We start from the raw sequence: 11,273 nt of genomic DNA on the forward strand, positions 1-11,273 counted from the left end.
ATTTGGAAAGGCAGGTGGTAATTTCCTGATAGCTTCTTAACTACCCAAAAATAAACTCAAACCATTTCTGTTACAACTGAACAGACGCATGAGGAAACGTAAAATGTGCATGTTAGGGTGCACTGGTAAGGTTTGAAAACAATCAGCAGAATGAGGACAATGCTTTTATTATGCCTGGATGCAAAGAACATTTAAAATAAACTTTAGCAAAGTTCTGAGTAACTAAATGAAACGGTTCTTAAAAAAATAATTCTATGCATCCAACTGTCAGTTACATAAATGCCTCCTCATATCACTTTGACAGTGTAAAGACGTATTAAAGCCAGTTTAAATCTAATTTCTATTTTAAGGACTTTTAGCACTAGCAGAATGGTAAATGAGAATGAGGTGCAATGTCATGGGAAGTGCTTCAGTGATTGGGCTGAAAACTTGATCACAATTTTCTTCTAGGTCATCTTATAATTAGGAAATAAAACACAAGTGTCAATAAATGAGCGTAAGAAAGCTAAGTGTGAAAACGGGTGATCTGGCTTATATCACAGAGAGGAAAAAAATAGCAGTTTTTGAACATAAGGGGATGAAATTATTAGAGGCGTACCATGATATCAAGCTATGAACTATGTAATAAGTGCAAGTCGGGCTGTGGGGAGGGGCAAGTAGCTCTGTGTGCAAGGATTTCCATAGACAGCCTACAGAGAGAAACATTTGGGAGCCAGAGGCATAATGCATCTCCATGGATGTAGAGGCAGGGTAGGCTATGAAGCGCAATAGCAGGAACAAATACTGACTTCTGGATCCAAGCAATTGAAGACCATGTAGCTTGAAAAGATACTGGAAGGTTATAGAAGATGAGTGCAATAGCAACTACATATTAGATCAGTGAGAGCTGCATTGAAATACTGACTAAAGAACACACAGTTCTCTGTATCCTAATAAACAACATCTGACATTCCTGTCAAGGGCTAAAAACTGTGTCTGAAGCCCTGAGAAATGGTTACCACATAAATAATTTTGGCTTTATTGCAGGAGAAAAGCACATGAAGAAGCTGCACCGTCTGGGATATGGAACTTAAAGAAAGGAGCTGTTTTTCAAAAAAGGAAGAAACTCAGAAAGTCCCTCCTTGAAGGTAGGAATTAAAATCCACTGCATCAGCACGGAGGATTAAGAATGTAAAGGAGTCAAAGATCTGCATTCCCAAGACTAAAAAAATGGGAAGCAGAAGCAGGAAAATTTTGTGGCTAAGGAGAAAAATACCAGAGGAAAAGCAGGTCAAAGAACAGGAAGAAAGTGCTAAGTCTAAAAGATTGCGACACAAAATGAACATTAAATCTCAGTAAATATTGTCAAGAAGAATATACCAAGAAGTTAACACAAAAGAAAAAGCCAAGAGAAGTCTAATTAAAAATCTAAATACAGGCTGTGGCAGAGCCACCAGATTCCCTAAACAACCTTGTTCTCGGGGACGTGTCTTCACCAAAACTCTAACACCAAAGATCATTTAAAGATCATCCTTCACAGTGCTTCAGTCCTACGTATACTGCAAATAGCTGAAATTCAGTTCCTGAGAGAAATCCCAAATGCAAATCTCTCAACTCTTCCAAGTTAGAAAGCTGATGCATCAAGAATTACATAAAAGCCACTACCAGGGTGATAGTGATGACGATGGTGATGTACTAGGTGGTGTTTTTCCCACCAAAGCTTGTCAGAGCAATGTCACAGCCCAGACCTGCAAGGACATTCTAAATGGAGATTATACTTCAGACGAAATGTAAACCTGATGCTCTGACCAGCTCTACTCACTCCAGGCCAAAGTAAGACCTGCTGATCTATTCACAAAAGGATATATGGCAGTCCTGCATTTACCTGAAGTACATGGAAATAGTTCTGCTTTGGAAATAAATGAGTTTTACTTCAGAGTGCAGCCTTTGTGCAAATGTGTTTAAATTTCCATAAAGGCACTTTCTGATAACTAGAGTCAGAATGGAGGGGTTTTGTGTAACCACTGTTAGGTGACCAAAGCACAGTCTGTGGACAGCATCTTCCTAGCACGCTACTTCCACCAGACACTGCAGTCTGTTCTCCATGCACCTCCTCCCATGCCTCTGCAACTTTCCAAATGGATTTGTCTAACTTTTAAATTGGGGCATACTGAACATCCATGTGGATATTAGCAAAGCATATCCTTTCTGTAAGCACACCACCTGCTGTTAGCCTCTGCACAGCTGTCCCACTGGCTTCACTTTAGGTTCTGAATACAATTCAAGGTCTCGATTACCCATGAATCCCTCCCAGATTAAGGTCCATATACTTGAGTGGTCAGCTCTGTCCCTGTGTTTTAACCTCCAGATGAGGTCAACTGAGATTGAAGTGACCTTAAACATTTTCATGTGGGTCACAGAATTTGGTTCTCTGTTCTGAAATATTTTCCCACTTCCTTCCAACAAAGCTGGAATGTATTACGTTTCAAGTCATAAGGTAGAAATCTAATTCACTAAGCTATCTGAGAAATGGACTGACTTCAAGTAAACAAGAATGAAGACCTTTTTTCTTTTGTCATTTGGAGACTATCTCACCAATGCTACTGCAGCAACTCTTTGATGTGGCTTCACATATCGTAATTTTAATAATGAAGTACTCCTATATTTAGAGCTTAAGTACACTGTATAACTTGAAACTGATGTGTCACATTCCCATCATTCCCATCACAAAGGTAGATTGCTATTACAAGTAACAGAAAATATCCATCAGTAGAAATATGGCTTTAAACCAATTCTGAAACACTGACACTGTGCTTTGGGAAAGAAAAATAATAAAAAAGTAGGCATATACAGTCCAACCGGGAATTCATCTGTTCATCTGAATAATCATATAAGTCATGAATGATTGGCTCCTTAGATGGCAACCATGTATTAAACTTCATCTTTCTCCTCGTATATCTCTATATCATAGTAAGGCTGCACATAGCTCTTTGTGCTCCTGTCCGTGTCTGAGTAGGGATGCCAGCACATGTCTGAGGATTCCTCAGCAGAATCTATAAACACCCTGCATGAATTGGCAACTTTTGATACCTCTTCTAAAGACCTTTACACATTTATATTTATATTCACATTGCTTTCTTAAAATGTTGCCTCTGTATAAAAGCATTTTTTGTGTGTTTCTTTCAGCTGTACTAAAGCTGATGTTTTGGTGACTCGTTCCTACTCTTAAAAAAAAACCCAACATAAAAAGCATGTTTTAGAAATTGAGAGAATGAAACGATTTGCAAGAAACAACAGCAACACGATACCAACATGATACCACTCAGGCACTCTTAGGAAAAAAATAGGTTCAGAACTGTAAAGGAAAAGTGATTTTATGTAGGATCTGACTTGGAATTTATGATATGGACCAGTGAACTCATCTTCTGTCATTTACCTCCATAAACTCGCAAGATTTCTTGGAAGATAGTTAGTCAAATGAGGAGCAGAGATGAATCAGTGGATATAATTTATTTAGACTTTAAAAAGGCTTTTGATGATAAAGTCCTTAGGAAGAGGCTATTAAGGAAAGTTAGTAACCATATGGTGAAAGATAAAGTTCTGCCATGGATTAAAAAGCGGTTAAGAGATAAGATAAAGACTGGAAATAAATGGATAATTCTCCCTGGAAAGAGGTTAATAGCAAGGTGCCCCTTCATTACCGTGACTAGCAATCAATATCATGGTTCACCTGCTTTAGCAGATCATTAATAGTAAGGTAACATACCTCGTGGATAAGAATACTCAGACTAAGCCAAGTACCAAGGAAAGCACAATTAGAACTGAAATGAAAAGCTGTTTGGACAGGTCAGGGATAGATGAAATTTGCCAGAAGTAACAAGTGTGGGACAAAGCCTGCTGGAAGGGATGGTTCAAATTACTTTTAGATGGCGATATGTCCCAATGAGTTGTAATGCCCATGGAGAGTTTATCGAGGGCTACTGTTAACGTGCATAGAAAAGAAGGGAAGAGAAATAGATACAGCAGTTGGAAGAACACCGCAGTTTATGGTAATGAATATCTCCAAACTGGCAGAGCCCAATGTAGTCTGCAGGGAACAACTTTGCACTAACAAGGAGATAGGTGAGCTGAGCAGAGATGATCAAGAATTTCTAACTGCTGCTATGTTTTAAATCAGAAAATGTGGATACAACAAGAAAGATACTGAATATGGAAACTGAAGTTCTGTGGGAAAACCTGTATGAAGGACAGAATGGAATGGAGAATTAACAAGCTTTGTTTTGTTAGAATGAAAGTATGTATTCAAGACACACTATCCCAACTCAACAGTCCAATCATCTATACATAGCCAAAGAGTTTTGATCAAATCCTTGCTGTATCTGACACCATGAGCATTCTTGGAGCAACAACCTGAATACTGCTTTTCCTGCACAACTGCCCTGCCCACTGGGCAAAGTCAGTGTACCTCAGGACTAATACATACAACTGGATTATCCAGCGGGAGAGAATGAGAGAGCTAGAGCTAGACAACAACTGAGATCTATCTACTATGAGAAAGTAGGGATCTCAATTCAAGTTTCTGCTCTATTTGCTTCAGAGCAGAGATATGCATTTGGCTCTTTTTCAACTTAGGCAAGTGCTCTGATTGTTACTGACCTCCTGGCTTTTGTGTGCAAATAAATACATACAACATTTGTATTGGAAATTTGAAATCGTAAACATTTGGGCAGAGATTAGGAAAACACATTTCTTTCAGTCTGTAATCTAACGTTATCTGCTGGACAAATAGGGAAATTTCCTCTAGCCAGCAATACTGTCATGTATATCTTGATGCATGTAACCCACTTGCATTTGCTTTGAAGATTCTGTCCCTCTCTAAAAATCCAGCACAGAGAGGCCACTGCTACAACAGTTACCTACCCAATGATACAGTAGTTATCTAGTCATTGCTTGTTTCAGCATGATAGCTTTACGTATATATATATATGTATGTATATATATGCTCTTCAAATAACACAGTTATAACAGAGATAACGGAGTAATGACAGGAGATTGGACATATGTTAAGAACTCAGTTGTGTCTTGATCTCTTATGAATGACCTGGGTAAATCTGATTTGTGCAGACAACCTTAAAGGTTTGGGGAGGGAGTCCTGTGTTCAGCCTGTTAACTGGAAAAGTGCACTGTGGACTGATGGTTTGTACTACCAACCACAACGTATGTGCACACTGGAAGAGTCCAAACTGCAGATTCAAACAAGAGTAATTCAAAACGTGGCACATACCCTAAAATATCATGTATACAGAGGGACATGGACAGAACCGGCAAAGGTGCTGAAATGCTCCACAAAGTGAAAGCAATGACGTTCCATTTGACTACTGCTCATGCAACCATCTCCCTAACTTTCTGTGTCGCATCTCTTGTAACCAGCAGTCACTGAGCTCACCAAAAAGGTCAGCTAGTTCCTTCAAGCATCGGTAACTGAAACTGACTTGAAAAATAAGTCATTAAAATAGTAAGCCTATACATGGACAAGAGGGAAAAGCATGAATTCACCACTTACCTGAGGTCTTGTTTGTTTGTTTTTGCCAAAGCTCCCCTCCAGTTCAATAAATCTCAAAGACTCTGCATATTTTTCTAAATAAAAGAGTTGTCTTACCTCCTATTTTAATGGCAGTCTGGAATTTTATCTGAGAAACACGTGCAGGAAATTTTGGTGAAAGAATGTTTGTGATATTGCTCTGAAACGCTCATTCCTGGGCAATGCCAAGAAAGCACAATGGGGATCAGGATAAAGAAACTCAGCAACAAAACATGTCAAACCATAATGCGCACTGTATGAGAATTTGAAATGTATTGGTTAGTTCTTGTCTACCCAGAAACAGTTGGCCCTCACTTAATACAACCTGCTGTCTACAGTTGGTTTCAGCACTGGGTAGATAAACAGCCTGCCTAGTTTATCTTTCCTGTGCTTAGAAACTGACCTGCTTTTATACAGCAATGCAGGAGTAGAGGCACATCCTTTTACACAGGTCAAAAAAGATGACCATCAATCAATTCAATACCTACTATTACTAGAGAAACAGTTCAGTGTATCTTCACCGCCACAGCGCTGTTTACTTGAACCCCTTACAAACAGTTCCCAAAGACCACAATTTCTCCACCTTCCCTTGCACTAAAACTCTTCATCTCGTTCACAGACCTAAAGCAACAAGAAACAAAACGTCCAGCTGGATTAGTATCCTCAGCATCATGCAAACTGAGAATGCCTGTTCACCAAGTTAGATGCAACAGTGACAGGGCTCAGGACACAACAGAAAGGCAGGGCTCTCACTTCCTTCTACCAGCTGCTGTCCTTTCAAGTCAATATGACCACCCTGAAAATACTTTGTGAAGCAGATTTGATTTTAGCATAACACAGGAAGGTTAACCACATGCTGCAGAAACAACTTTTGTCCATCAAATGGAAAATTTAAGGGAAGAAATCACCTTACAGTACTCAATCCATTGGACTGTTTCCACGTCAACCATCCCAATCCCAGGAGAAAGAGGATGGAGTTTCATAAGAACATGAAAGAGGAAGGCATGAGTATCTTGGTCTCCCTCTGATGCTGTTAAGTTCTTGAAGTTATCAACCCTGAAATGCACTTGCTATACACAATGTGCTAACAGCACATCTTCAGTGGACAGCAGGCTAAGGCTTATCTCACACACCTGGTACTTTTGGAGCACCCCACTGCAGAAGAGTTTTTGGCACCAGTTTGACACTAGCAGTAGTAGAACATACTGCAAAGGAGAGGGCTAGATCCCCCTTGCAAATCTTCCTACCCTGTATTCCCTTATGCAGGAAGCACAGCTCTGCCACCAAGCTCCTGCCAGGTCTGAGGGGGTCTGGGTGCACCACATGGCTGTGCAATAACCAAATTCCATGTGATACTGGAAGATCCCCTGTTCTGTAAAAGCAATTCCTCTGCAAATGTTAATGCTAAGATGTAAAGAATTAAAGAGGCTTCACAATGAGGAGAGAGAATGTCGCACGTAGCAGCCTTAGAATTTGCTAACCACACAGAAAAACCCTTGTGAGTTCACCACTGATTTTCACATCTGGTCAGAATTTGACTTCTCCCACCCTGCCCACCAATTCATATTATGCACATCTAAAACACGCTGTCTTTCCCAGAGGCCGTCCCATGGCATCGAAAAGGTGGGAGATGTATTTCTGATGGCTCTTTTTTCAAAGCAGCACACTCCCAACGCAGAAGTCACAACAGAGCGCTGCTCATATCAAACAGCAAGAAGCATCAGGTCATTTCCAGCACTAACCGAGTACCTTTTTAGTGAAAATCATGCTGCCTCAGTGCTTGCTGCATATCAGGTGTGACAGATCAGAAGGACTTAACACAGTTTTCTGCTCATTTCAGAAAGCCCAGAGGAATATTACACGACTTCCATTAATTCCACCAAATGACCAAAGACATGGGAACTGCAAGCGCACAGGCAGTATTTATTTATGTTCTTCAAACAAGATTTCCTAGTATTTCTAAGGATATCGGAATATTTTAAAGATTAAGGTAAATGTATAATTTTTTCCACTACACATTAGAAATCTTAGTAAATCTAATTTAAGGATTCCTGGGACTTTAATATGTTCCGTCCTAACAAAACTGTCTAAATTATTTTCCCATTTCAGAATTCTAGAAGTGGAATTGAATTGACACAATATATTTTAAAGTCGCTCACATTAACAGTTCACAGGTGCCCTTTTCTTAAAGAATTAACACTCGAATGGTTAAGATTTTACATTCAGAGACAGAAGTAATCAAGAGTTCAAGAATTCTGGGTCCTGGATGTGTATTTCAAATACTCAGCTAAAAAAGCAGGAGAAACTGGTCAGAATGCTTAACAGATGCCTGGTTTTAAAAGGCTTGAGGTTCTTGTTCTTTATTCTACAGTTATTTATTGTTTATGGAAGTTGTTGGGCATTTAAGACATGAAGCGACCACTCCCCCACACCAAAGAATCGAGTTACAATCCATTATTTCATTTTTGATTGTTTTTCTTTGTAATAGGTGGGAAAGGGGATCCTGGATAAAAGCCCTGCCCAAGACACAGCTCCAAACTGAAGACTCCAATTATCTATAAATCACTTATATTTCCTGCAGAGTAAAAGCAGGGAGGAAAGAGACAGAAAAGCAGAGACAGAGGACGCACCAAGTGAAACATTCAGTGCTTGTCCTAAACCCCATTTCTCTCACAAGCAGTCAGGAGTTACCTGATATCTCAAAACCCAGCCCAGAAGAAATGGGTTGCTGCTGGTTTGGGTTTAATATTGAAAACGAGTAACTTTCTTTGACTTGTCACAGTAGCGTACAATGTGTAGCACCCTACACGTTTCTGAGATGGCACGATAAACTTCAATTACAGGCTGCTATCCAGCCTAAATCCTCAGAAAGTGCACTGTTAATGACTGCTCTATTTTTAAAGGATTTTTTTTTTGGTAGCAATTTACAAGCTTTAAAATGGAGAAGTGCAAACAGACATCCTGTGCAAACTGATGGTGATGCTGGTTGCAAATACTAACCACGGCACACTTCTGATGCCTGTTTTACACTGAAACAAGCGACAAGGAAAAATCATGCCAGGCACTTTGCAAAGTATCACCACTCCAAAGTGTAACACTGCACAACATCACATAACCACACTCCTTATTTAATTCAACCATTTTCAAATCAATTATATGCAAGAAAACGTGCATCTTTAAATCCACATACTGCAGTGCTCATTAAAATGCAGTGAAATCTAAAAGAGTTGAGTTTCCTCTGAACCATTCTTCTAGAACATGAAATAGCTGTAACAAATTAGAGAACAAATTAGTTTTGGCACCCGCTTAAGAACGAGAAAAGATGAAAAGCTTTTTAAGAGATGATATGGAAGAAAAAACATCACTACACCGGCCAAACTGATTTTCCTATCAGTTCTAAAGCTCCCAAAGTTGTATTTCCAGTAGATAAAAATGTTATCACCTTTTCCCAGCACTGATGTGCTTTACTTTCCTATTAAGTTACTCAGTAATTAAAACAAAGTCTGACACGTCGTAATCTGTTTGCACAATACATCTGAAACTTCTCCAGCAGAAACGAAAGCATTCTTTAGTTGAAGATACTGAAGGTGTGAGGATTCAAGGCATAAAGGCAAACTTAAACAAAATCAAACTGCATTTGCCAATAAATGACTGCTCTTAAAGCTCACTTTAAACTACAAAAAACAACTCAGTCCCGTAGTAACAGCAGATTCTTCTACCTACCAACCCATCAGGAGGAACGTGGTTTCTCTTAATGAAAATTAGTCTTAAAGGTTAGCAGGAAAAAATACGTCCTTCTGTAATATCATTCAAAGGGGTATACAGATATCGTGGAAGTCAGCAGAGACCTTTCAGTGCCGTAACAACCTGGCAGAGTTAGAAGTCCTTTGGGAACTGTAAAAGAGTCCCTTGGGCACGTGGGGTAATTCAAGAACAACAATATTTTTATTTTCTGATTGAGAAATCCGGGTATGTATCCTAACTTCCCCTGAATTACATCAAAAGCAACTGCAGCATTAGGGGAACTACTCATCCTGCACTGCGAATAAACTCCAACAGCTCTGTACGAAATCTCCACTTAGAGAGAAGTGGCAGAGCCGGTCCCAGCAGATCTCATTTGTTTTTCTATTACCCTGTGGTTTTTCAGATGATTAGAGGGCTAAAAATCTGTTTCCCTTATTACGGACTAAGTGCAGCCTCTTAATAGTTGGGTTTTCTTTGCTTCTTTTTCTTTTTTTAATTCTGATGCCTGTGCTCGAGTCAGTTAGGGCAGATTACAACTGATTGCAAGCGAGACTTTCCCTGCCAGAAGAAAGGAACACAACTTACCTTCGTGTATTTGATTTCGAGGTTGAGAGTGGGAGAAGGCAGCAGATGCAGGGATGCCATCAGAGCGGCGGGATCTGCCTTCACCTCCCCTGGCATCTCAATTTTACTGGAAGTCATAGCCTCGGGGGGGATACAGAGCAGCCGAGCCCCCCGCTCTGACCCGACGTTCTGCGCTTTGGGCTGTTCCCCCCCTCCCCCCCGCCTCCAAAGCCCAGCGCTGAAGATGTTGCTCTCCTCCTCTGTATATAGGCAGGTGTCACGCCGGGGCTCTTCTTATTGGACATGGGGGCAGAGGCAGGGGGGCAGGTCCATCCTACCTAGTCCGACAGCGGCACAGCCCCGCTCATAGCGCGGCGCAGCCTCCGCCGGGTCCCACCGCGCCGCACGGCACGGAGCAGGCTGGCTCGGCGGGAGGGAGCCCGGCGGGAGGGTACCGAGCCCGCGGTGCTCCCGCACGTCCCTCCAGGGGGAAGGCGCGGAGCCCGGCGAGGCCGCTGAGCCCGAGCATCCCGCGGGGAGCGCCCGCCACAGGGGGACCGCGCCGGGTGAAGCGGGGCTTCCTCGAGGAGCCCTTACAGAGCGCAGGCTCGTCGGACACGGCGGCCCCGCGGCCTGAAGCCGAGCCCCGCGCTGCCCTCCCGCTTAGACGCGGGTAAGGCGCAGCGGCCGGAGCGCCGGACAGGCGAAGCGTGAGGGGCAGCGCTCCGCTCCCGTCCCCGCAGAACGCAGCACCTGACGGCCGCGCCGCTCCCCCTCCCGCCACCGTGCTGGCGGCAGAGAGCCCGTCCCGGGCCGCCCCGCTCGCGTGTCCGCACCGCCACCGAAGCGTCCCGCGGCGGCGGCTCCCAGGGACGCGGCGCCCGCCCCCTGCCGGCCGCCCGCAACGCCGAGCCCGGCCGCCTGCTGCCCCCTGCCGGCCTCGCGCCGCCCAACGCCCTTCGCTACGGCAGGGGGCTCCCGCCGCCCGCGCCTCGCACCGCCGCCATGCCGCGGGCCGGGCCACCGCTTCCCGCCGCGACATGGCCGCTGCGGTGCCCGCCCGCCACGGCTGCCCTCTCGCGCTCGTTGCCCGCCCGGCCCTGGGTGCTCCCCGTACCGCTGCCCCGGGCCCCGTGGGTGCGCGTCCGTGCGACGCGTGACCGGAAGGCGGCCCGGCGCACCCGTCACGCCGGCAGCACGTGCTGTGCCCCATAAGGCCGCGGCCGTCGCTCCCGGCGTTCCTCGGCAGGAAGCGTGCGGAGCCCCGAGCGGCTGCGGTATTGCAGGCAGAGCCAGCAGAGCTCTCCTCACTGATGCAAACACTCCCGAGTGCTTTCGATCAGATGCCATGTTTTGAAACCATCATCGCAATGAAGGTGTAAACAGAGGAGTGCCACCACAGCGT

The 11,273-nt window shown here is 43.6% G+C and overlaps 1 protein-coding gene across 1 annotated transcript in view; it reads right to left on the reverse strand.

Annotated features, from left to right (window-relative positions):
• ALDH1A2 (aldehyde dehydrogenase 1 family member A2) overlaps window positions 1–10,602 on the reverse strand; it is a 54,661-nt gene extending 44,059 nt beyond the window's left edge. The window contains exon 1 of the mRNA XM_072345579.1: window positions 9,890–10,602. Within this exon, the coding sequence (XP_072201680.1) occupies window positions 9,890–10,006 (117 nt within the window). The 5' untranslated portion in view covers window positions 10,007–10,602. The remainder of the gene's footprint in view (window positions 1–9,889) is intronic.
• Between the last annotated feature and the right edge of the window lie 671 nt (window positions 10,603–11,273).

This window comes from Excalfactoria chinensis, chromosome 10 (assembly GCF_039878825.1).
Source record: "Excalfactoria chinensis isolate bCotChi1 chromosome 10, bCotChi1.hap2, whole genome shotgun sequence".
NCBI classification, from domain to species: domain Eukaryota; kingdom Metazoa; phylum Chordata; class Aves; order Galliformes; family Phasianidae; genus Excalfactoria; species Excalfactoria chinensis.